At 34.8% G+C, this 22,798-nt stretch overlaps 1 protein-coding gene across 1 annotated transcript; it reads right to left on the bottom strand.

The window, feature by feature from the left end:
- Positions 1 to 6,211: 6,211 nt before the first annotated feature.
- LOC123921005 (tubulin alpha-1 chain) lies at positions 6,212 to 9,458 on the bottom strand. The gene is made up of 4 exons (XM_045973377.1): positions 9,125 to 9,458; positions 7,764 to 7,998; positions 7,303 to 7,673; positions 6,212 to 7,098 (listed from the first exon to the last, which is right to left on the bottom strand). Exons 1-4 carry the CDS (start codon positions 9,215 to 9,217, stop codon positions 6,442 to 6,444), a joined length of 1,356 nt encoding a protein of 451 aa, XP_045829333.1. The 5' UTR covers positions 9,218 to 9,458; the 3' UTR covers positions 6,212 to 6,441.
- Positions 9,459 to 22,798: the final 13,340 nt, after the last annotated feature.

The following is a 22,798-nucleotide window of genomic DNA, read 5'->3' as shown; positions in this document are numbered from 1 at the left end:
TCAAGTTAGTTGGTTGTAACTAACTTGTTAGTTAGTAGTTGGTTAGTTGGTTACTTGTCTATCAAGTTAACCACCTATCTTTGTTTTCTATAAGTAGGAGTTAGAATAAAGTGTAGAATCACTTCTAAAAAACCATTCCACAATATTCACTAATCAATAAGAATCTTTTTTCTTTCTCCTAAATCTCCTTCATCTTCTTCAATAACACAAAGTGTGTGCTTGTTCTCCAACAAATTGGTATCTAGAGCCTTTTGGTTCATTGTGTAGCATCACAAGATTCAGGTTCTTGGGTAAGATTGTCAACATTCAGAGGCAATGGCAAGTGGCAATGGTGGTTTACCCAATAATCTTCCAATTCTTGATGGAAAGAATTGGGAACGATGGAACAAGCAAATGAAATCTTTGTTTGGATTTCAAGATACACTAGATGTGGTGATTAATGGTGTTGCAGCATTACCTGCAAATGCAAATGCAGAGGCAAGAAACAATCACAAAGATTTGAAGAAGAAAGATTGCAAGGCAATGTATGCAATTCAAGCTGCACTGAATTCAGCAAATTTTGATAAGATCTCTCATGCTGAAACATCCAAAGAAGCATGGGATATCTTGGTGAAGTATTATGATGGTGGAACTACAATCACTGAGGAGGCAGTATGAATTACTGCAAATGGACAACAATGAATCGATTGGATCTTATGCATCAAAGGTTCAAGCACTGATTCACACCATGAAGAGTTGTGGTGAAGAAATCTCTGAGAAGATGATTGTTGAAAAGGTAATGAGAACCTTAACCCCTAATTTTGATCATGTTATTGTTGCTATCCAAGAAGCTGGTAAAGTAGCAGACATGAAATTGGAAGATTTGGTTGGTTCTTTAGAAGCACATGAATTGATGATTAATGAGAGAAAGGGTGTACAAGAATCTGTGGAAGCGTTGAAAGCTCAAACATTCAAGAAGAATGATGGCTACAAAGGAAAGAATAAGTCCAAGAATGCTTCACAAAACCAGCAGAAGTTTGATGAAAAATCTGAATCCTTCAAGAAAGGAGGAGGAACATCAAATTCAAATCCAAAGAAAAAGGATAAAAGTCACATTCAATGTTACAATTGCCAGAAGTGGGGTCATTATGCATCTGAATGTAGATCAAAGAAGGCAAAAGACAGTGATGATGAAGCAAACTTGGTGGAAGAAAACTCAGTTGAAGGTAAAGGTGCTGTAACCTTCATGGCTGCTATGTCAGAAGATAAAATTGCTAGTGGAGCATGGTACTTGGACACAGGGTGTTCCAATCATATGACTGGTCATAAAAACTGGCTGATTAAATTTGATGACACAAAGAAAAGCAAAGTGAAACTAGCAGATGGTAGGTCCATACAAGCAGAAGGCACTGGGAACATGGTAATCAAAAGAAAGAATGGTAGTTCTGCCATAGTTGAAAATATCTTGTTTGTACCAGGTATGGATTGTAACTTGCTTAGTGTTGGTCAATTAATAGAGAAAGGCTTCTCAGTTAGTATAAAGAATGAATACTTTGAACTCTATGATCCTGCAAACATGTTAGTATTGAGGTCACCTTTGGCTAAGAATAGAACTTTCAAAACTGTGATCAACAATGCTACAGTAGAATGCATGAAAGCTGTGTCAGAAGATAAACAAAATTGGCTGTGGCACTTGAGATTTGGCCATTTGAATTTTAAATATTTGAACCAGTTAGCAAGCAAGGAAATGGTAGCAGGACTACCCAAAATTCAAATGCAAGATAAGATATGTGAGGGTTGCTTAGCAGGCAAGCAAACCAGGAACATTTTCAAAAAATCTTTACCATTAAGATCTGCAAATGTTTTGGAAGTTGTACACTCAGATGTGTGTGGACCATTTGATGTGAAATCACTTGGTGGAAACAGGTACTTCATAACATTTGTGGATGAATTTAGCAGAAAATTGTGGGTTTACTTGATACAGTCAAAAGATGAAGCATTTGATGTGTTCAAAAAATTCAAGGCTTTGGTAGAGAATCAATGCAGCAAGAGAATTAAAATTCTCAGAACTGATGGAGGAGGTGAGTATACTTCAAGGAGGTTTGAGTCATTTTGTGAAGAAAATGGCATTGAACATGAGGTCACAGCTCCATACACACCTCAACACAATGGGTTGGCTGAGAGAAGGAACAGAACAATACTTGACATGGCTAGATGCATGGTGAAGCATAGAAATCTGCCTAAGTCATTCTGGGGTGAAGCTGTAAGTACTGCTGTGTATGTGTTAAACAGATGCCCTACAAAGAAACTCAAAGACAAAGTACCAGAAGAAGTATGGAGTGGCAAGAAGCCAAGTGTAAGTCACTTTAGAGTTTTTGGTGCATTGTGCCACAAGCATGTACCAGAAGCCAAGAGAAAGAAGCTGGATGATAGAAGTGAATCAATGATTCTAGTAGGCTATCATGTAACTGGAGCTTATAAACTGTACAATCCAACAACAAAGAAAATGATATACAGTAGAGATGTCATTGTTGATGAAGCAAAGAGTTGGGATTGGATATCTAGCAGCAGCACAAGCAAGCCATTGATGAGTTTAACTGAAGACAGTGATAGTGATCAGAATGCTGAGACAGATGCTGAAGCATCAGAAGCAGCAGATGCTGAAGCTTCAGAAGCAGCAGATGCTGAAGCTTCAGAAGCAGCAGATGCTGAAGCATCAGAAGTTGGAACCAGAGCCAGATCATCAAGGGCAAGAAAAACTCCAGCCAGATTACAAGATTGTGATGTGGTAAATGATAATGAGGTAAATGAAGATGGTGATCTAGTACACTTTGCACTGCTAGCAGGAGCAGAACCTGTCAATCATATTGAAGCTCTGAATAACATGAAATGGAAGCAAGCTATGGAGGAAGAACTATGTGCCATTGAGAAGAATCATACATAGGAGATAGTCAAGTTACCATCAGACAAGAAAGCAATAGCAGTAAAATGGGTGTTCAAATTGAAGCTCAACCCAGATGGTTCCATAGCAAAGCACAAAGCAAGATTGGTTGCAAGAGGTTTTCTGCAAAGAGAAGGGCTGGATTACTCAGAGGTTTACTCACCTGTTGCTAGAATTGAGACTGTAAGGCTGGTAGTAGCTATAGCAAATGCAAGAGATTGGCCTATGTACCATCTAGATGTCAAATCTGCTTTTCTAAATGGACCATTAGAAGAAGTAGTTTTTGTAACTCAACCTCCTGGCTTTGTGATAAAAGGTAAAGAAAACATGGTATACAGGTTGAAGAAAGCCCTATATGGCTTGAAGCAAGCTCCAAGAGCCTGGAACAAAAGGATTGATGGATTCCTTGTGAAACAAGGTTTCAGCAAATGCAAGTCAGAATATGGAGTTTATGTACAAAAGTCAACTTCAAGCATCATTCTTATATGTTTGTATGTTGATGATCTCTTGGTAACTGGGAGTGACATAGCTAAGATTGAGAAGTTCAAAAATGTCATGATGACTGAATTTGAAATGACAGATTTGGGAGAAACTTCTTACTTCTTAGGTATTGAATTTTTGAAAACTTCAAAAGGATTAATGCTACATCAAAGAAAGTCTGCTGGTGAGATTTTGAAGAGATTCAATATGTCTGATTGTACCTATGCTATAACTCCAATGGAGACAAATCTTAAGCTGGAAAAGAATGAAAGTGAAGATGCAGTGGATCCTACAATGTTCAAACAGATTGTTGGGTCATTGAGATATCTGTGCAATAGCAGGCCAGACATATGCTTTGCAGTTGGCTTGATTAGCAGATTTATGGAGGATCCTAGACAATCTCATATGAAAGCTGCTATGAGAATATTGAGGTACATAGCTGGCACACTAGATTTTGGAATTCTCTTTCCAAAGTCAGCAGTGAATGCAAAATCAGAAATAATTTGCTATTCAGATGCTGATTGGTGTGGTGATAAAGTGGATAGAAGGAGTACCACTGGCTACTTTTTCAAGTATTTGAATGCTTCAGTTGCTTGGTGTTCAAGGAAGCAACCAGTAGTTGCACTTTCCTCGTGTGAAGCAGAATATATTGCTGGTTCTTATGCAGCATGTCAAGCCCTATGGATTAACTCAGTGCTTAAGGAATTGAAGATCGATGTGAAGAAGCCAATTACACTGCAAATTGACAATCAATCTGCAATAAACTTAGCTAAAAATCCAGTGCTGCATGGAAGAAGCAAACATATAGAAGCCAGATTTCATTTCTTGAGGGAGCAGGTGAATCAAGGTAGCTTAGAAGTAATTCATTGTGCTACTGGTTCACAGGTTGCAGACATTATGACTAAGAGTTTGAAGGTTGACAGATTTTTGAACTTAAGGAATTCACTTGGTGTGTTCCAACTTAGATCATGAGGTTGAACTTGTTGTATAGGTTTGAAAATTAAGGGAGCATGTTGTTTTGTAATTGTTCAAACCTAGTTTAGAAGTTAGTTTCATTTCAAGTTAGTTGGTTGTAACTAACTTGTTAGTTAGTAGTTGGTTAGTTGGTTACTTGTCTATCAAGTTAACCACCTATCTTTGTTTTCTATAAGTAGGAGTTAGAATAAAGTGTAGAATCACTTCTAAAAAACCATTCCACAATATTCACTAATCAATAAGAATCTTTTTTCTTTCTCCTAAATCTCCTTCATCTTCTTCAATAACACAAAGTGTGTGCTTGTTCTCCAACAGGATAATGGTAGATGTGCCATCAAACAAAAAATATTTACTCTCACTCAAAATGTAATAGTCAAATTAGCTGTTGATGGCAGCTCTACCAGTAATCTAAGCATTGTTGGCCATACGAAAATTGATTGTTGGTTTTGCATGGTCACGTGGAGTTGCTTCGGAACTCATGGCTATTATATGTGATCATTCTTGTTTGGAAAGAGGGACATATAGAGGTTGTTGTTGAATCAGATTCGTTGATGACCCTTAATCTCATTGTTTCATGCTGCATATCACACTGAGAGAGTATTTCTATTGTACTAATTGACTACTACCTAAGAATAAGATAGGCTGGTATGGCATGCTTCTTTTAATTTCAGATTTGACCTTGTCCTTCTCAAATGTCTCACTCACTAAGTTCTAATTGATATTTTAGAGTTTAGACCTCTCTTTTAATATGGTCTTATAATTGGGGATTGGGGACGGAGGTAGTAGCATATTACTTGTCAAATTAGCTGTGAAAAAATAAGTGCATCATTCACCATATTTCTAATCTTTCATTCTACACTTTCCGTTTTCCTAAAAGCCGAAGTCAAATGAGTTATCAATTTATTTCAAGTTGCTCTCTAGTGCCAGAATCTCGAACCAAGTGCCTCAAGGTTGAAGAGTGATTTGTAGAAGCTGCATTTTGTAACTTTTGCAAATTATAGTGGCTCACTGTGATTTCGAAAAACTCTCCATGATAACAAATATGCATGCGTACCTCAAGATTCGACAACGATCATGAGAGCAAAGGCCATTGTCTCTCAAGAGATGTTGCTGCTATATACAAACCCTCTTGGGTTATTTTTTTTTCCTATTTATGAATTTGTTGCAAAATAAAACTCATGTTTTGTTTAAAATTGTTACTTTAGGGGGCGTTTGTTTCGGAGATTAAAAACTTATTCCTGGGAATCTAAGATGGGAATAAAAAATACCTATGTTTGTTATGAGATAATAAATAATGATACCTGGGAAATTATTATTACCAGGAACTTTTTATTCCTTTAAAGCCCGGAGTTGTATTCCCTCCTTATAAGCATGGGAATAAATCATTCCGGTCAGTTTTATGTATAACCGATATATGATCCACTAGTTTATGCACGTTTTCACCATAGTTTTGTCAAGGAAGCAGTTTTTTATGTGACACGTACACAACACTTTGCCATGTGTCATGCAATGGTATTTACTTATTTTAATTATTTATAAAAATTTAAAATGAAAGAAAAATAATTATAGAGTTAACCAAACACTTTTTTTACAAATGCCTAGGAATAAAATGCCTGCTATTATAATCCTGGGAATAGATTTCCTTGGAAAGAATTTGGAATCTGGGAAACAAACGCATCCTTAGACTTTAGACTCTTATCTCATAAACTCAATTCCATAGCTCGAAACATATATATATTTTGCTAACTTTATAACTAGCTTCAAGGAGAATTGCTTAAAACAACAAGTTCTATCAGAGTATAGCTATTAAAGGCTTAAAGCAATTATAGCAGACAATCACTTGTAAGAGTCATTCTTTTATATGACAACCACAACCTTATGACTAAAGTTTATTTAGTACATTGTTACTTATTCCAAAAGCAAAGAGCCACAACCTTATGATTGATGTTATTTAGTACAGAAACAAGGCAAGCTCCACAGAAATGACAGATATAAGAAGATAGCACACTGAATGCATAAATGGGCATGAAAAGCAACAAACAGAAGGTGCAAACATCTAATATTAATCAATATTCCTCTGCATCATCACCATCTTCACCTTCAGTAGCCTCTGCACCGACTTCCTCGTAATCCTTCTCAAGGGCAGCAAGATCTTCACGAGCCTCAGAGAACTCTCCCTCTTCCATACCTTCACCAACATACCAGTGTACAAATGCCCTCTTGGCATACATGAGATCAAATTTGTGGTCAATGCGCGAGAAAACCTCAGCAACACTGGTGGAGTTGGAGATCATGCACACAGCCCTCTGCACCTTGGCAAGATCACCTCCAGGAACAACAGTTGGAGGCTGATAATTGATTCCACACTTGAATCCAGTGGGGCACCAGTCAACAAATTGAATAGTGCGCTTGGTCTTGATAGTTGCAACAGCTGCATTGACATCTTTGGGAACCACGTCACCTCTGTACATGAGACAACAGGCCATGTATTTTCCATGGCGTGGGTCACACTTTGCCATCATAGACGACGGCTCAAATGCGCTGTTTGTGATTTCAGCAACTGATAGCTGCTCATGGTATGCTTTCGCAGCTGAAATCACAGGAGCATAAGATGAAAGCATGAAGTGAATCCTAGGATATGGCACTAGGTTAGTCTGGAATTCAGTAACATCAACATTCAAGGCTCCATCAAATCTCAAGGAAGCAGTTAGTGATGATATCACCTGAATATACCAACAAAATGTTAAAGGGGCACAATACAGCACAAACATTACAATATAAAAATTGGTGTTCAAAATATAGGAAAACTGAGAGGATGTGAATTATAATAGTATGACAAATATTAGAATCAATTAAAATTCAGGGAACAAATTGTAGAACTGCAATGTACTGAATCAAAAGTGAAATTAAATCTTATTAATATATACCTGAGAAACTAAGCGATTAAGGTTGGTGTAGGTGGGTCGCTCAATGTCAAGGGAGCGCCTGCAAATATCATAAATGGCTTCATTGTCAAGCAAGACAGCCACATCAGTATGTTCGAGAAGGGAATGAGTGGAGAGGACACTATTATAAGGCTCAACAACAGAGGTTGAAACTTGAGGGGAAGGATAGACAGTGAAGCCCAGCTTGGACTTTTTGCCATAGTCCACTGAAAGGCGTTCCAGCAAAAGGGAACCAAGACCAGAACCAGTACCCCCACCCACAGCATTGAAAACCAGAAAGCCTTGGAGACCAGTGCAATTGTCTGCAAGTTTTCTGATGCGGTCCAAGCATACATCGACAATTTCTTTTCCAACTATAGTAATTAAAAACAAAAGAAAACAACATTATTATAGTTTGATATTAAAAAAGGATAATGTCTTATTTGAAATATATGATTAATTACTGGTGTAGTGTCCACGAGCAAAGTTGTTAGCTGCATCCTCCTTTCCGCTAATGAGCTGCTCAGGATGGAATAGCTGGCGGTATGTTCCAGTCCTCACTTCATCAATCACAGTGGGCTCGAGATCTACAAAAACTGCACGAGGTACATGCTTTCCAGCTCCAGTTTCACTGAAGAAGGTGTTGAAAGCATCGTCACCTCCACCTACAGTCTTATCGCTTGGCATCTGCCCATCAGCCTATAACACCACATACAAGAAACAAATATTAACTCCAAAGTACGTGGAGTAAAAATAACAAGTAGAAACACTACAAAGTGCGTTCGAAATCACAGTTATGCTACAAACTTCGATATTACAACAAATGTTGCAAATATGACTGCAATTGCCATTGTGATATTGTTACAGACACCTCTAAAACATTTATGTGGTGGCCACAATTGCAGCTCAAGACCACAATTTACAACTATGTCAACGACAACACCAAACACCCTCCTTACACACACATACTCCCTCAGTGACATTTTATAAGCAAATTTCACCTTTCTAGGTTCATTGCATAATTATAGTCCAGATACATTAATTATGCAATGAATCTAGAAAGATGAAATGTGCTTATAAAATGTCACGGAGGGATGTATATTGTAATTGTAAACGGACTCACACTTAGGTTATAAATTGTTTTTCTGTTATTATTAGAAAATTATAGAATGCCACTTGGAATTAACAAATGAGAAATTTAAACAATTCATAAACCAAGAGAATCACCAATTAACGAATCTAAACATGATTAAAAAAATGAATGACTTATAAAAGCTTTACACATATCCACAAAATTATATAAATACATTCATACTTGAGATTAAGATTACAAAAAAAAAAAAATCCAGAAATCCTAGCAGACAAAAAATGCCGAAATTGTTAGGTCGGACGTCAGGACGGGATTCAAACCTCGGATCCCTCATTGAATTACTAGATTAAATTACTAAATTGAACGATGGAACTAGATTATTCTAGAAAGTATTATCCAATTGAAAACCAGGATAATTTAACGATATATGTATCAATGATCAACACTAATTTGGAAAAAAATATATACTAAACACAAATGAAGAACTGTAAATGAAAACTAAATGCAATTAGATTTACATTTCTAATCAATGAAGAAATACAAAATTAAATGCAAATCATAATCTACATTGAACATTACATATATGTAGAACGGTAAATCATTTAACGCAAGAAACAATGCCATAAAGAATCAACGGTGATCTATCAATGCAAACAAAAATTGAAGATACGATCCAAAAAATGAGGAATAAAATCAACAAATCTGTTGACATTAAGGGAGATCGATGATTGTTACCTGAATGCCGTGTTCGAGGCAGTAAAGCTCCCAACAAGCATTTCCGACCTGAATTCCGGCTTGACCAATGTGGATCGAAATGCATTCTCTCATTTTTGAAGAAAAAAATTAAGATCGAAAATGGAAATGATTGAGAGAGATGGACGTTTATTAAGACGCCTCTCTTGTTTGTTGTTGTTGATATGATTTGATTAGAAGAAGAAGAAAAAAGTGTGGTGGTTGTTTTTGGAATCGGTTTTTTGTTTATTTGTAATGTAATGAGATTGAGCGGAGGAAAGAAATGGAAGGAAACCGTTTAATTACGGTTACTTTTTTTTTTAATAAAAAATTGGATATGATATATTTAGCCAAAAAATATATTTTAAAATTAGGTGAACACCATGATATTTTTTTGGTTATCTTATGTATGCTTATCGTTTAATTATTTAATTTATTTAGAGTTTAATTGATATGCGCCGACGGTGTAAAATAATTTTATACAATCGTTCAATAAACAATTATTATTTAACCATGTCATATCAAAAAAGTGGGGTGATGTGACGGAAAACATGGTTGATTGGTTGGTATTGGTTGACAGTGAAAAATTATTTTACACCGTCGGTGCATATCAATTAAATTCATTTATTTATATCATTTTTTATATTAAATTATTTTTGTCTATAGGGTACCGATTTCGATTGTAATACTCAAAAATTATCATTATGTATTTTTAGGAATGATGTGGAGTAGTATACTATGCTTTAACTTTTAAGGGTTTATTTGATGTACGAAATGTAAATACGATAGAATATGACATGAGACAAACCATAGGTATTGGACAAATATTATCTTGTACGATACTATTTTGCAAATAAAATGTTATTTTGGTATTTTATAACTTGAACAAAAGATAAAAAATTGTTTCATTATTTAATGGGGTAAAAATTTCAATTTTTGTTCAATCCCTTAGTCTCTGGTCTGTCCAATTCCAAAAACAATTTTAATGTCAAACACAATAAAGTTAAAATTATCATATATTCAGTCTCTTATATTTTAAGATTGCATTGGAGAGGTTTTGAAATGGTATATGAGAAGTATTTGATTTTTAAGTACTTCAATCATTTGAAAAAATCTTATTTCTTCTTATGTCACATAAGTGAGGCGAATCGTGAGCGAATCATATCATGTCATGAAGAGAGTTTATGTGTGTTGTTTGTAGACGTGAGCCAAGATATATTGTTCTATGCATGATTAATGTATTTTTTTAGGAATCCAACTAATTGTTCTATCGTGCACTCGAAAGAACGAAAACTCGGTTTTATCTCTTAAGTTTAGACAAATTTATCAACTTACTCATTTCTCCATTTTTTAGCCTGCAATTCCAGCTTAAGGAGAATCATTTTATAAAGGAGCGACAAGTCTCTCTTATTTTTTTGTTGGCCTAAATAGTTAGTACTCTAACTGAGGCAGTACGGAAGCGTGAAGAAAAAGCAAGCGTTAATCCTATTATGGAACACAGGTTCGCAAGCGACAAACCTGTCAGATAAAGTTCTGGAATCCACTAGAAAGAGTAATTTGGAATCCACCAAATTTGAGAAAATTCTCTATAATTTTTATTGAATCAAAAGGTTGGCTTTCAAGTCTACAATAGTTTAGTTTAAATAGCAGTGAAAAATAAAAATAGTAAATCTCCTAAAAGATAGTAAAAGAAAATAACACATCTAGTTAATATAAAAATAATAAATCTAGCTAAAATATAAAATTAAATCCTCACTAAATTTTTCTAAAATATAGCAAAATTAAATCTTCACTATTTTTCAAGTGAACCTTTCTTGCGCGCCACTTCATCTTCGATACGTGCTGCTAGTGTGCCTACATCAGTCTCCTCCACCTCCGAAGAACTCGACCCCAAGTTCTTATCTTGATAAAGGACCTCCTCTGAATGACATTCATATATATATATATATATATATATATATATATATATATATATATATATATATATATATATATATATATATATATATATATATATATATATATATATATATATATATATATATGCCACATTGAAAGTGTTGGAAATGTTCATAAAGTCTGGAAGTGCTACCACGTACGCATTATCGTTGATCTTGCTAGTCACTTTGAATGGACCATACTTGTGGGGTTGTAGCTTGCTGTAGGTACCAGATGGAAATCTTTCTTTACGCAGGAACACCATCACATCATCACCCACATTAAAAACCTTGACCCTTCGCCTTTTATCAACAACAACTTTATTTTTCAATCCGGTAGCTTCTAGTTTGGCCTTGACAGAATCCTTCACGGCTATAATCTCCCCAGCAATATTTTCAGCTACTACACTAACTCGAGGGGCTTTAGGCAACTTAATCAAATCAACCACATGCCTAGGGACAAAAGTGTAAACAAGTGCAAAAGGTGTTTTTCCGGTAGCAGAATGCACCGTGCTGTTATAAGAAAATTCCACCTGAGGTAAAGTCAAGTCCCACTGTTTAGGTTTATCACCACAAACACAGCGAATCATATTTCCCAAAGTCCTGTTCGTGACCTCAGTTTGCCCATCGGTTTGGGGTGAGCGGTAGAACTCCTGTTCAGTGATGTTCCAAATAATTTCCACTGAGTGATCCAGAAATGACTAAGGAATTTGGTGTCTCTGTCGGAAGTAATAGATGTGGGAACCCCATGAAGGCGCACAACCTCCCTGAAAAACAGTTTGGCTATGTTGGATGCATCCACAGTCTTCTTGTATGCAATGAAGTGGGACATCTTGGAGAATCGGTCCACAACCACAAACACAGAATCCACACCTCGCTGGGTACGAAGCAAACCCGGCACAAAATCCATAGATAAATCCTGCCAAATGTCATTGGGAATGGGTAAAGGCATGTAAAGATCAGTTTTCTGCGACTGACCTTTAGAAACTTGACAAGTGTAGCATTTCTTGACTATGGTTCCAACATCTTTTCTCAGGTGCGGCCAATAAAACCTTTTTTCCAAACTAGCAATGGTCTTGTCTCGCCACATGTGTCCACTAAGTTCGCCACTATGTAAGTCTCTAATTAATTTCTCCCTTAAGGACGAGTAAGGAATGCACAGTTGGTCCCCTTTAAAAAGGTATCCCTCTCTAATATGGAAATCTGCACAAGGGCGATCATTGCACTTGGCCCATAATTCTTTGAACTCGGCATCATTCTCATACAACTCTTTCAGACATTCAAAACCCACAACTTCTTATGCTAAAGTGACAAGTATAGAAGCTCTCCTACTTAAAGCATCAGTTACCTTGTTAAGAGCTCCAAATTTATGTTGAATAATAAAAGGGAATTTTTGTAGAAAACTCACCCACCGAGCGTGCATCTTGTTGATTATTCTCTGACTATGAAGAAATTTCAGAGCTTGATGATCAGTGAACAGAATGAACTCTATATGAATCAAATGGTGTTCCCATTGGCGAAGAGCTCTGACAACGGCGTAAAATTCTTGGTCATAAGTACTCCATTTTTGTTGAGCTTCACTCAACTTTTCACTAAAGAAAGCAATTGGTTTCTTCTCTTGAGACAAAACAGCCCCTTTTCTCAGCAATTATAGTCTAATTAAGCAGCTTGTTACCGTCTCTATGGAACCTGACGTCTCCTCATATGCATATCATTGAGATGCAAATGATCTAAGTGGAAAGTGACGTGGCATATAGAGTGGTGTAATTAGATGTAAATGGTTGACGTGGCTAAATGAAAAAAAATTTATTGGTTTAAGTGGATTAGGGTTTTGAGAAGTGATAGGAGAACTATTTAGGAATCATAAAACATTTAGGGTTCACTATTTCTTCATCTTTTCTCTTTTCTCGTATGATTTGATTGCCTATTTTGGGTGAATTTTAGAAAGAGATGAAAAGTAGAGGGTGTTTCAATTTGTGAGAAAATAGATAGCATTAGCATCAAAGGGGTTTGCATAAGATGAAAAGTTGGTTCAAGTGGTGCATTATGCCTTCTTGTGGTATCATGTATTTTTTATTTTTTAAAGAAATTTGGAACTTAGGCTCAAATTGTGAGATTCCGTTTGAATTATTTTATTTTTGAGTTTATGTCAGTTAATTAAATAAATAAATTTTTATGTATTATTTTTGACACCAAATGTTACACCTCTCAATAACGTTTTAACCGATATAAATTTTATAAAATTCAGCGTTGGATTGAAAGTTTATATCATATTGATCATTTGTGTAAAACTTTAGACAAATCCAAAATCATTTTATATGTTATTGAGATACATCAAAATTAACGCTTTGAGTATTTGTTTTTATATGCCGTTAATCTTTATGTGTTGCAATAGCATATCAAATAATTTTGGATTTGTCTGAAATTTTACACAAATGATCTATATGATATAAACTTTTAATCCAACGGTGAATTTTATAAAATTTATATCGGTTAAAACGTTATTGAGAGGTGTAACATTTGGTGTCAAACTAGTTGATGTCATTTGATCCTGACCCTTATTCATAAGTTTGTCAAACTAATTTATGAAAAACAGCCTATGAAGATACTATTTTAGTTTATAAAAACTTATGAATTAATATAATAGCTTTCCTTAAAAAAAAAACATAACAACTTATTTGCGTTCAAAAAAAAAAAAACAACTTATTTATTTATATAAATTATTTTTCGTAACTAAAAAAAACATTCCAAACGGATGATTCACAACAACAGAAAACTGATGTTTGCTCTTTAGGACCTCCCATGGTTCTTTTATTTCCTGAATTTTATTTTTTTTCCCTTTAATAAAAATTTTGGTTGCTACGAACCGAATTTTTTTGCCTTCTGTTAATCGAATTTTCCCTGAATTTGAACTAAAAAAAATTGAAATATTTGGGGGTATAAAAGATACATGGGAGGCCTAGAGAGAAAACATAAAAAAAGAACTAGTTGGCCTATTGCCTTGTAAACCTTTTTGGGCCTTATATAGTTCATATATTACATTGAATTTTTTTTTCCTACCCCTACATTTAACCTTCCACCCCTACAAAAAATCTAATATTCCAATTTTATCCTTTGTTTATATTTTTTTCAAACAATCATTTCATTTTTTTGCGGAAACCTGTTCACCCTCTCCAACATAATGTTCCGGTACACATTTTTTATTAACCGGAACACTTTTGAAAAATTATTCTGGTATATTAAATTTTCCAAAATTTCAATACGGAACATCATATAGCCATTATAACCATTCTTTCTTGCCGCACTCCCAATCTCTTTCCTTTCCCTTTCTCTTGATCGAAATTCCTGTTTCTCTTTCGTTTCATCGAAACACGAATCTCGCTTTTTTATTAACCTTTTTCCTGTAAAATTCGTGCAATCGATCCAATTATCCGTGTGAATCAAAGAAGAAGGCTCTGATTATCGATGTTGATGAATATTCTATCGGAACTGAGCTTTCAGAGGAAACAGCGGTGATCTAACCTATTGATTAGAGAAGGTTGATGGCTGGTCCGTTGAGCAGTTCGTCCACCGAAGGGGGGGGGGTTGTACCTGCAGGCACTCCGATGTTTAAGTCAGCAAGAGAATGAGAGAGATACAAGTAAGAAGTGAGAGAGTAGAATGAATAGAATATCTGGCTCTCATGTAAAGGAGAGCTTATATAGTGCCCCCGGCGCTAGGCCAAAGGTTGGTCTATTGAGCTGGAATAACCGGCCCAATAGACTCAACTGCCAAGATAGGCCCTGTATCGTAGGGGGGGCGGTTATTCGCCCCTATCTTGGTTGAAGCCGTTCCACTTTAGGTGGGTAATGGATAGGCTTCGTGACTCAAGCGGATGAGACGTGCGTGGATAGATGAGCACGTGTTTAATGTGGTATCTATCCATTACGTCGTGGAGGACACGTCATTGGTTGACGTGTCGGGGAGGTCTCCCCTTGTTGGGATGTGCCCCAAATGTCGGGCAAAAGAGTGATTGGGCCAGCTTTTGGCCCAGTCCAGAACAGGCGGCTCCAGCGGTGGTGGAAGAGAAACTTGGGAAAAAGAAAGGTAATGCTAAATCTTCACAAGTTAAAGATAATGGTGATGATTTTGATGTTGATGATGATGTGCCTGAAATTGTTTTTGCTCGGAAGAAAAAGGGAAAATCGAAGAAAAGTGGTGGTAATTTCTTTAAGGTTCAAAGATTTAGCCAAATGGAGCGCCGTTTCGATCAAAAGATTAACATACCAAAGAAAAACCAGAAGATTATACAATTTATCAACTGTTCCGGATGGGATACAAATTAACAAACCAGATGAAGCACCCATAGTCTCAATCAAAAGATTATACAATTTAACAAACCAGAACAAATTATCAACTTCCGGATGGGATTAAATTCTTACAAATTATCAATTGTTTTGGATATAATTTCTGGAAAATTTAACATACCAGAATAGTGTTTCAAAGTGTTCCGGTCGTTTTTTTACAAATGGGGATATTGGTTAAAAGTTGTCCGGTAAATTTAAAAATCTTTCTTACCGGAATACATTAGTGTAAAAAATCATATATTAAACAAAGGGTAAAATCGGAATATCAGATTATTTGTAGGGGTGGAAGGTTAATTAAATGTATGGGTAGAAAAAAAAATTCTATTACATTTCATTTCATATATGAGTTTGCTATTGAGAAAACAATTTAGATGCTTTCTCTCCCGACCTCGTGATTCTTTTATACTCTCAATATTCCAATTTTGTCCTTGCAAAAAAATTCGGTTGGTAGAAAACAAATTTTTTTCTAGTGCAAATTCAAAGTAAATTTCAGTTTTTAGAAACCAAAATTTGTTTTCAAGGCAAAAAAAAAAACTTCGGTTTTCACAAACCGAAGTTTTTTCAAGGGTAAAATTAGAAATTCAGGGGGTATAAAAGAAACACAGAGGTCGGGAGAGAAAACATCAACAATTTATAAACCAAAACACTTATTAAAAGTGTTATGGACTTCTGGTAATATTGTCGAAACCAAAACACTTGGACCTCGTTTGGATTAAAAAAAAATTCAAACCGGGTATCCTCTGCGCGCAACTGTAGAGACTAATCCCTCGAGTCTTGTGGGACCCAAATAGTGGCAAATTCTCCCTAAGAGTTTTAACACTTTTGCATGTCCAAGCCAGAGATCGAACCCAGAACCTCGCATCATCTCATCTAAATGTTCTAGGGTTGATTAACTTATTTTTGAATTTATAAAAAAAAAAACTTATATTTTGTAACCTGACGTTAATTAATTATAGTACTATAAGTTAATTATAAAAGTGAGAGGTAAATTTTTTTCTAATATTTTTGACATAAAGTCAAGATTTGGGCCACACGTTACTTAGGCTGACCCTGCATATACGAAATCACCAATGGTCTTATAACAGCGCAAGTTGTGAAGCTGTAGTGCCCACCGTGTGGAGTGGAATTACGTTGAGTTTAGGGCAAAGCGCAATAACTTCTAATTATTTTGCTGGACTCCATGTGCTGATGTGCGTGTGTACCAATCAAGTTTGACTCTGCCTTTATCATTTTCTTTCTTTTTATTTTTGCCTTTTTCACCTTTTAAAAAAATCAACTACTCCTAAAGTATTTGACATAAAGAAAATCAGATCAGATCAGATCAATTTAAAGGTTTGCTTTGAAAACTAGGGCAATTTTTTACTCTAGGTTAGGTACTATCTGTGGTTACGATCATGATTTGGGAACTAGTATAAAGAATCATGCTCTTGCTAATAAATGTGGAGTATTATTTGCTTGTTTTCAAATAAAACTTATCATAAAGTTTGATAATCAACTAACTAAGAAAGTTTGTTTGCTTTGTCCCTCTATGCTTAGATGCTCTTCGCCCTATAAAAAAAAATTAATCAAGAAAGTTTTGCATATTTAAAATTGTTCCAAAATCAAAATTGATACTAAGTTTGCTATAAATATAGTTAATCATTTGTTTACGGTCAAGTTCAATTGGCACCAGAACTAAACTAATACTACCAAATCAGATGAGTGTTCGTTTTAAGTCTCGAGCTTTCGCATCACTAGGTTGTTGTGATCCTAGGTACCATGTCTTTGCCACTACAAATTTGTCATGTTCATTTCTCAAGCACATCCGAATATTATATTGTCATTTGCTCTGTAATAATTGTTGTTTTGACATCACACTTCATTTCGCTCGCTCCCAACCTCATCCACCGAACCCTATTGATGCTATTTTGGTATGCCACTGTGTCAAGTAATGCAACACCGCATTCCTTGTTTTTCTAAACCTACGACTACAGTCATTTTAGAAGAGTGTCTCACACTGTACACATACAAGTATATTATAGCGTAATTTAAGAACTTATCATTTTTACGTTTTCAAATTGATATATTCCCATTGATTTTATTTTTTTTTACAAAAATTCATATATTCCAAATTTAAGACTCCTATAAAATCACCTTTTGGTGTGTATATTGTGATAAAATGAATTTAATTGTTCAAACATAGTTTCCCCACATTATCCAATACTACTCCATTAATTTCTACATGAAATGCACAACATGTACTCCTACCAATTATTACTAGTAGCAATTCTCTGCAATCATCAATGAAGTCAAAGGAGAGTAATGAAATGGGGCAATTATGAAATGTCAATAGCGTGGGCTACCACACGGGCAATACAATGTGGAATTTGTACTTTTCACTATGCCTTTATTGCAGATACCTAAAGTCCTCAACTCTCATTCACGACATAAATATGAACCTGGCTATCAATTGATTATTCTACCTTAAGAAAAAACATCGATTAATTATTCATTTTGTGTTGTCATCACTATTCTTATTTATTATCCAAAAATATTACTCTTATATACAGTATATCTACCCGTTCCTTTTTAAGTGTCGTTTTTTAACGACTCCACGCATGTTAATATACAATTTTGATGTTGAACTAACGGGTCCTATATAGGAACAAAGATAGTATATGTTATTATATCAACTATCAAGTGGCAGTTAAAAATTAAACATTAAATAAAAAAAAGTTGAAGTTGAACTAGCATCATATAAATCACCTCTAGCCTCTGACCACAAGAAGATCCAAAAACCTTTCAAAGGGAGGCAATAATCAACCATCAAAAGGACAAACAAGAGACCTCCAATCAACCAGACCTTACGAAGATCCAGTTACACGCCCCACCAAACTTTATCAAAAATTCTAATACTATAATACTATATGTTAGTGTATCATGTGCCGGTTAAAAATTAAACATTGAATAAAAAAGTTGATGTTGAACATAATATCATACAAATAAGATGTTTCGTATATTTAATATCTTGAAAATATAATGTTGCAATTATCTGGTCAAAATTTTCTTTCTGCTTATAATGCTAAATAAAAATCTAATAGGAAAAGTCATAAAAATTAAACATATCATACAAATAAAAATGCCTCGTTGCCTCGTATATTTAATATCTTAAAGTTATAGGTGAAGATATCATGTCGTAATATCTGGTCAAAATGTTCTTTCTGCTTATAATGCTAATTAAAAATCCAATAAGAAAAGTCATAGAAATTATAACCTATCATATAAATAAAGATGCCTCGTATATCTAATATCTGTTCAATTTTTTTTTCTGCCAAGTAAAATATCCAATAGGGAAAATCATAGAAATTACATAAGACCTCAAATGCCAATTCACACAAGAGACATATATTGCATATTTTTCAAGTGATTCAACCTCTTAAAAGCAACATTAGACAAAAGAAAATAGTAAAAGCAGCACATTGGTAAAATAGTAGAGAAAAGAATTTGTGATTTAATATTATACGTATGGACAATGTAATAGGTCCAATCCCTCATCTCATCCACTTCTTTTGTTAGATTTTCTTTCAAAGTTTTTTGTCACATTGGTACCAAATCAACTTTCTGTCTTTCAGCTCTCAAATTCTTACCTTCATTTTCAAACCAAACATATATATTCAACTTTCAAGTCATATCTAGGACTATATAAAGGAGATTTATTTTCGTATACTATATACTTAGTATTAAAAAATTTACTATAGAACAAATGATTTGTCACATGCATTTGGCTTGTTGTGTACTGAGGTTCTTCCAAATTTCAGTTGATCATAGTGTAATAATGCATCCGAGTGTTTTTTTTTCTCCCTTAGGATTCTTCGGAAAACATTAGTGTCTTATCTTTGGCCATTGGCTGTTACTTGGATTCCAGCTGTTTTACATACTACATAATTAATCCTGATTATGGTTCAAACTTTTATGAAACTTAGTGCATGGTGGTGAGAAACTGAGAATCAATTTTAAATAAATTGGTTTTGGTACAAAATAATTGAAAGTAAAATTATTTATTTATATGTGGATGCATTCACATATAAAAGTTTATATACAATAAATTTAAGACTAAAATTTATGTTTAAAGACAAAAACTTATATACCCTTTTCTTATTTTCTATTTTCAGTTTTTAAAATATGTAATTTTTTTTTTAAGTTATTAATAATAAGAAGATATGATACTCTTAAGTCACTATGATGAAACAAAAATGTGAAATGCTAGCTAAGGATGATAAAATTTTGGATATAATTAACAAAAATAGTTTTTTGTCTTGCCACATATATGCTGACGTGACATGTGAATTGATGACGGATCGTCACACTCTCTAATCCATGCCTATTTTAGCAACATTAAATGCATTTTAGTAGGTTTTAAGCAATAAATGTAAGAGAAATCTAATCATAAGCTTGATTACTTGTTTTGCAAGAAAACAGGAAAAATTGCAGGAAATTGCTGATTTTCACTACGCTGGGGGCGTAGCCCATCACGCGCCGCGTGATGGAGATCACAGGGAGCCAAGTTTTCACTTTGATCACGCGCGGCGTGATACCTGACCACGCGCGGCGTGAAGCTTTGTTCAGGAATTGGATTGCTCTCTGACTTGATCACGCGCGGCGTAGCACTTGACCACGCGCGGCGTGAAGAGAAGAGGAACAACTACGCCGGGGGCATGGAGCTATCACGCGCGGCGTGAAAATGGCAGAGTTGAAGATCAGAGACCTCAGATTTGATCACACGCCGCGTGATACCGTTACACGCGCGGCGTCGTTGAAGAAAGTGCAACCACGCGCGGCGTGATAGATCTGGCGCGCGGCGTGGTTGCGTTCATTATATAAGGATTCTGCATTTTTCTGTTAAAGCGTTGGAAAATTCTGCAATATTCATCTATTCTCTGATTTTGGAAGCATCAAGATCCAGATCAAGGACTCCATAGGATAGCTTGAGAAGCTTTGTTCAGGAATTGTATTGCTCTCTGACTTGATCACGCGCGGCGTAGCACTTGACCACGCGCGGCGAGAAGAGAAGAGGAACAACTACGCCGGGGGCGTGGAGCTATCACGCGCCGCGCGTGATCAAAGTGAAAACTTGGCTCCCTGTGATCTCCATCACGCGGCGCGTGATGGGCTACGCCCCCAGCGTAGTGAAAATCAGCAATTTCCTGCAATTTTTCCTGTTTTCTTGCAAAACAAGTAATCAAGCTTATGATTAGATTTCTCTTACATTTATTGCTTAAAACCTACTAAAATGCATTTAATGTTGCTAAAATAGGCATGGATTAGAGAGTGTGACGATCCGTCATCATGAATTATAGATATGTTGACGTGACAAGTGAGTCACTTACTACGCGTGCGTTGACAATACTATTATTGACATTCAAACTCTAATTTGACTCGTTGCGGAACACTACTATTCTCTTATGCTAGAACTAATCAATTATAGATAGAGCCCATCCCATTTCATCTTTATCTCTCACAAAATTGAATAAGAAATCATCATACAAAGACCGACATATATTTTTTCATTCATAATGACCGGTAGTAGTATCTTTTTATCTCTTTAAATTTAAAGTTAACTTTCTCTCCATGCTTGCATGCACTGATTAATTTTATAGTACCATGATGGATGGTCCCATAAGAAAGGCACCCCAAAATCTACATTTCTAATTTTTCAAAAGTGGTTTGATTAGATTTAGTAAAACACTAGTAGTAAAATTGTATAAGGCGATGGAGTCAATTTCTCTAGATTCCATTAATCTTCAAAACTAACCATAGTTAAGGAACCTTATGATTCGTACGCCATGAAGTCTTCTTTTTTAACCAGTGGCCCAATTGTTCCACTCTTATTGAAGGCCAAAATAACATCACATCCTGTCATCACAATTCACAATCATAGCAAGCAAAATCAATATGTCTCCATGCAATGTCGTTTCGGTTCCAAGATGTTTATCCGCGAGATTTGGCAGATTTGGATCATCTACAATTTTTTCTCAGGTTAATAGACTTATAGTAATTTTATAGTTTATCAATCATTGGATTAAAACAAGAGAGATAATATTGGAGAAAAAATTGGAGGGGATTCAAATTCGTGAGGTGAGTACTCTCGTAGTTTTTTGAATTTGGATTGCATGTAATCAAGACAAATTAATCTGACAGTTTGATTAAGATCAGCCAATCTAAATTTAAAGCAGTCATGCTATCCGATCAAATTCTTTTAATCTAAAATCCGATCATGATCATGAATGTCCATATCTATCCTAACTGCATGCAATTCGAATCCTAGCTTTTTATATATACGAGTAAATAGATTTTATTTTATTACTTCATCCGACTCTATATATAAGAAACATTTTACTTTATAGATTCATTGTAAAATTTATGTATTTAGACTATATTATTGTCTAAATATATATAACTTGTTTTCGTTACTCCCTCCGATTTTTATTTCATATATATATATATATATATATATATATATATATATATATATATATATACTTGTTTTTATTAGTTAAATAAATACTTTAAATTATCAAGAAGTAATGTTAAAAAAAAAAAAAAACTTTTACTTTTTGCAAATTCAGAAATAAACCCTCAAATTCTAAAATCAACCCAACCAAAGAAAGTGTAAAAATAATGTCATGGTTTTCCCTTTAGGAAATGGCAGGGGACAAACTGGTCCCAAAATTTTGAATTCCACATGCATCTCTTTTTCTTCTCAGTTATGACGCACCAACCATAGATGAAAATGGCACCATAATTATACTCTCTAACTTTAACCATATTTGGCCTTTGCTTATTGTAGTTTTGGTTGCTAGATAGCTACACCATTTAAGGATATAGGTTTGGACAGTTACCTAAATGATGAAGATGAATATTATTTTACCAACTGTTTCACTTAACTCATAACAAACCAATTTTGATTATGTAACGTGTGTAGTGTACCTTCCAATCCAGTCTTTTACTATAAACTTACTACGGTGAAAAAAATGTGTGTCAATTGTCAGAATTTCTGTTTGGATTATCCCTTGAAGTCACTATGCTATGAATATGCAGAGCATGGTCCACATCTTACAACCAGAGTTATGGGTGGGTTACTGTTGAAATGTGAAGCTGAAAATCCATGTTGAGGTTTCTATTTTAAAGAAATAAATTATTGTACTTTTTTTTTACGTTTTAAATCCTACTTATTCAATTCACACATATAACCGCATAAATTTTAGAAACCAAGAACTTTATTTTTTTAAGCAACAAAAAAGATATTTATTGATTAAAAAATAGAAAGAAAATGATATAAAGAAAATCTACGGGGAGATGTTAAATAAATTTTAAGACAACCTCTGGAGATGGTTTTATGTGCTTCTTCTGTTTAT

The sequence above is a fragment of the Trifolium pratense genome, linkage group LG4 (genome assembly GCF_020283565.1).
Source record: "Trifolium pratense cultivar HEN17-A07 linkage group LG4, ARS_RC_1.1, whole genome shotgun sequence".
NCBI lineage: Eukaryota > Viridiplantae > Streptophyta > Magnoliopsida > Fabales > Fabaceae > Trifolium > Trifolium pratense.
The sequence above is the reverse complement of the archived record's forward strand: the minus strand, read 5'-3'. Positions and strand labels throughout refer to the sequence as shown.